The sequence below is a fragment of the Eutrema salsugineum genome, unplaced genomic scaffold (genome assembly GCF_000478725.1).
Source record: "Eutrema salsugineum unplaced genomic scaffold, Eutsalg1_0 scaffold_93, whole genome shotgun sequence".
Lineage (NCBI taxonomy): Eukaryota > Viridiplantae > Streptophyta > Magnoliopsida > Brassicales > Brassicaceae > Eutrema > Eutrema salsugineum.
Genome location: NW_006256323.1, coordinates 12,848 through 14,309, shown reverse-complemented (window position 1 = coordinate 14,309; position 1,462 = coordinate 12,848). Strand labels below are relative to the sequence as shown.

The window sequence follows — 1,462 nt, the reverse complement described above, 5'->3', positions numbered from 1 at the left end:
TCATTCTTACAGAGGCTTCTCATCAATAAAGGTAACAAAATATTTATGATTTTCTCTAGACATGCAAGGAGAGGTCCACACATCAGAATGAACTAAATCAAAACAGTTCTCATATATGGTAGATGATTTAGGAAAGACAGTTCTACAATGTTTGCCTAAAATACACGCCTCACAAGCATTGTTTTCAAATTTAACATTAGGCAACATCAAGTTCAAAGATCTATGATGGGGATGACCTAATCTAGCATGCCACAAAGCATTATTCTCAACAGCAGAACTAAAGACAAAAGCATTAGATAAAGAGGATGGCTCAGTATCTTTTAGAACATAAAGACCATCCTTCGTTATTCCTTGTCCGAGAAGCTTACTTGACTCAATATCCTGAAAGAAAACCTCATTAGGACTGAATATAGCATAACAATTTAGATCAGTAGTTGCTTTCTTAATAGACAACAGGTTAGATGTGAATGAGGGCATGTAAAATGCTTTAGACTGTTTATCAAATAGCTTAAGATCACCAATGCCTTCTATCTTAACCTTTTCACCATTAGCAATAATCACATTTCCTAATGCAGGTTTCATGTTACTAATCAGTTTAGCATCACTAATCATATGATGGCTAGCTCCAGAATCAACAATAAGTGGTTTATCACTTTTCAAGGCATGATTAGCAGAATGATTTTCTAAAGAATGATCATGCACAACAGTATTAGCGATCTGATTAGTCAAGTTATGATCATGTAATGCATGAAAGCTAAAGGCTTTAATCGGTTTACCAGACTCTTTAAGAGCCTTAATGAGAGCATCCAGGTCTGATTTCTTCACATATTCAGCTGAGGCCCTCATAGCAACACCTTCCTTCTCACGGTCTGAGAGGCCAGCCTCCTCATGAGCATGAGCTTCATTCGCCCTAGGCTTCCTCTGGTCCTTGCGGCTTTGCTTGAGATGTGGGTACAAAATCCAGCACTTGTTCTTCAAGTGACCCTTCTTTTTACAGTGCTCACATACCCACACTTCACGCTCCTCACCACCATAAGAACCCTTGTTGGCCGCTACAGCTTCACTCTTGTTAGCCATCACCAAGTCACTTCCTTTGTTACCAAAGAGACCCAAAGAGCCTTGTTCCTTCTGGATCTGAGAGCAAACTTCCTCCAGGCTTGGTAGAGTCTTGGATCTGAGCATGTGCTTCACCAGATCATTGTAAGTTGGATTCAGGACCATGAGAAGAGCAAAGACCTTATCTTGCTCTCTTCTTTCATTAAGAGTCTCAGCATCAACAGTGGCTGGCCTCAGCATCTCAAGCTCTGCCCAAAGAGATCTGAATCTACCAAAGAAGGTGTTAAAGTCCAGATCTCCTTGGTGGAGGCTGTTTATTGCCTTCTTTAACCTCAAAAACTCTAGTGAGATTACATGTGTTTTCCAACACATTTCTTCAAAGTATCCCACAACTCCCTTTGCACTC

At 40.2% G+C, this 1,462-nt stretch overlaps 1 protein-coding gene across 1 annotated transcript; it reads right to left on the bottom strand.

Moving 5' to 3' along the window:
• Positions 1-277: 277 nt before the first annotated feature.
• On the bottom strand, positions 278-1,428 carry LOC112082798. Its single transcript, XM_024150441.1, has 2 exons — positions 777-1,428; positions 278-381 (listed from the first exon to the last, which is right to left on the bottom strand). The coding sequence occupies exons 1-2, from the start codon at positions 1,426-1,428 to the stop codon at positions 374-376; spliced, it is 660 nt and encodes a 219-aa protein (XP_024006209.1). The 3' UTR covers positions 278-373.
• Between the last annotated feature and the right edge of the window lie 34 nt (positions 1,429-1,462).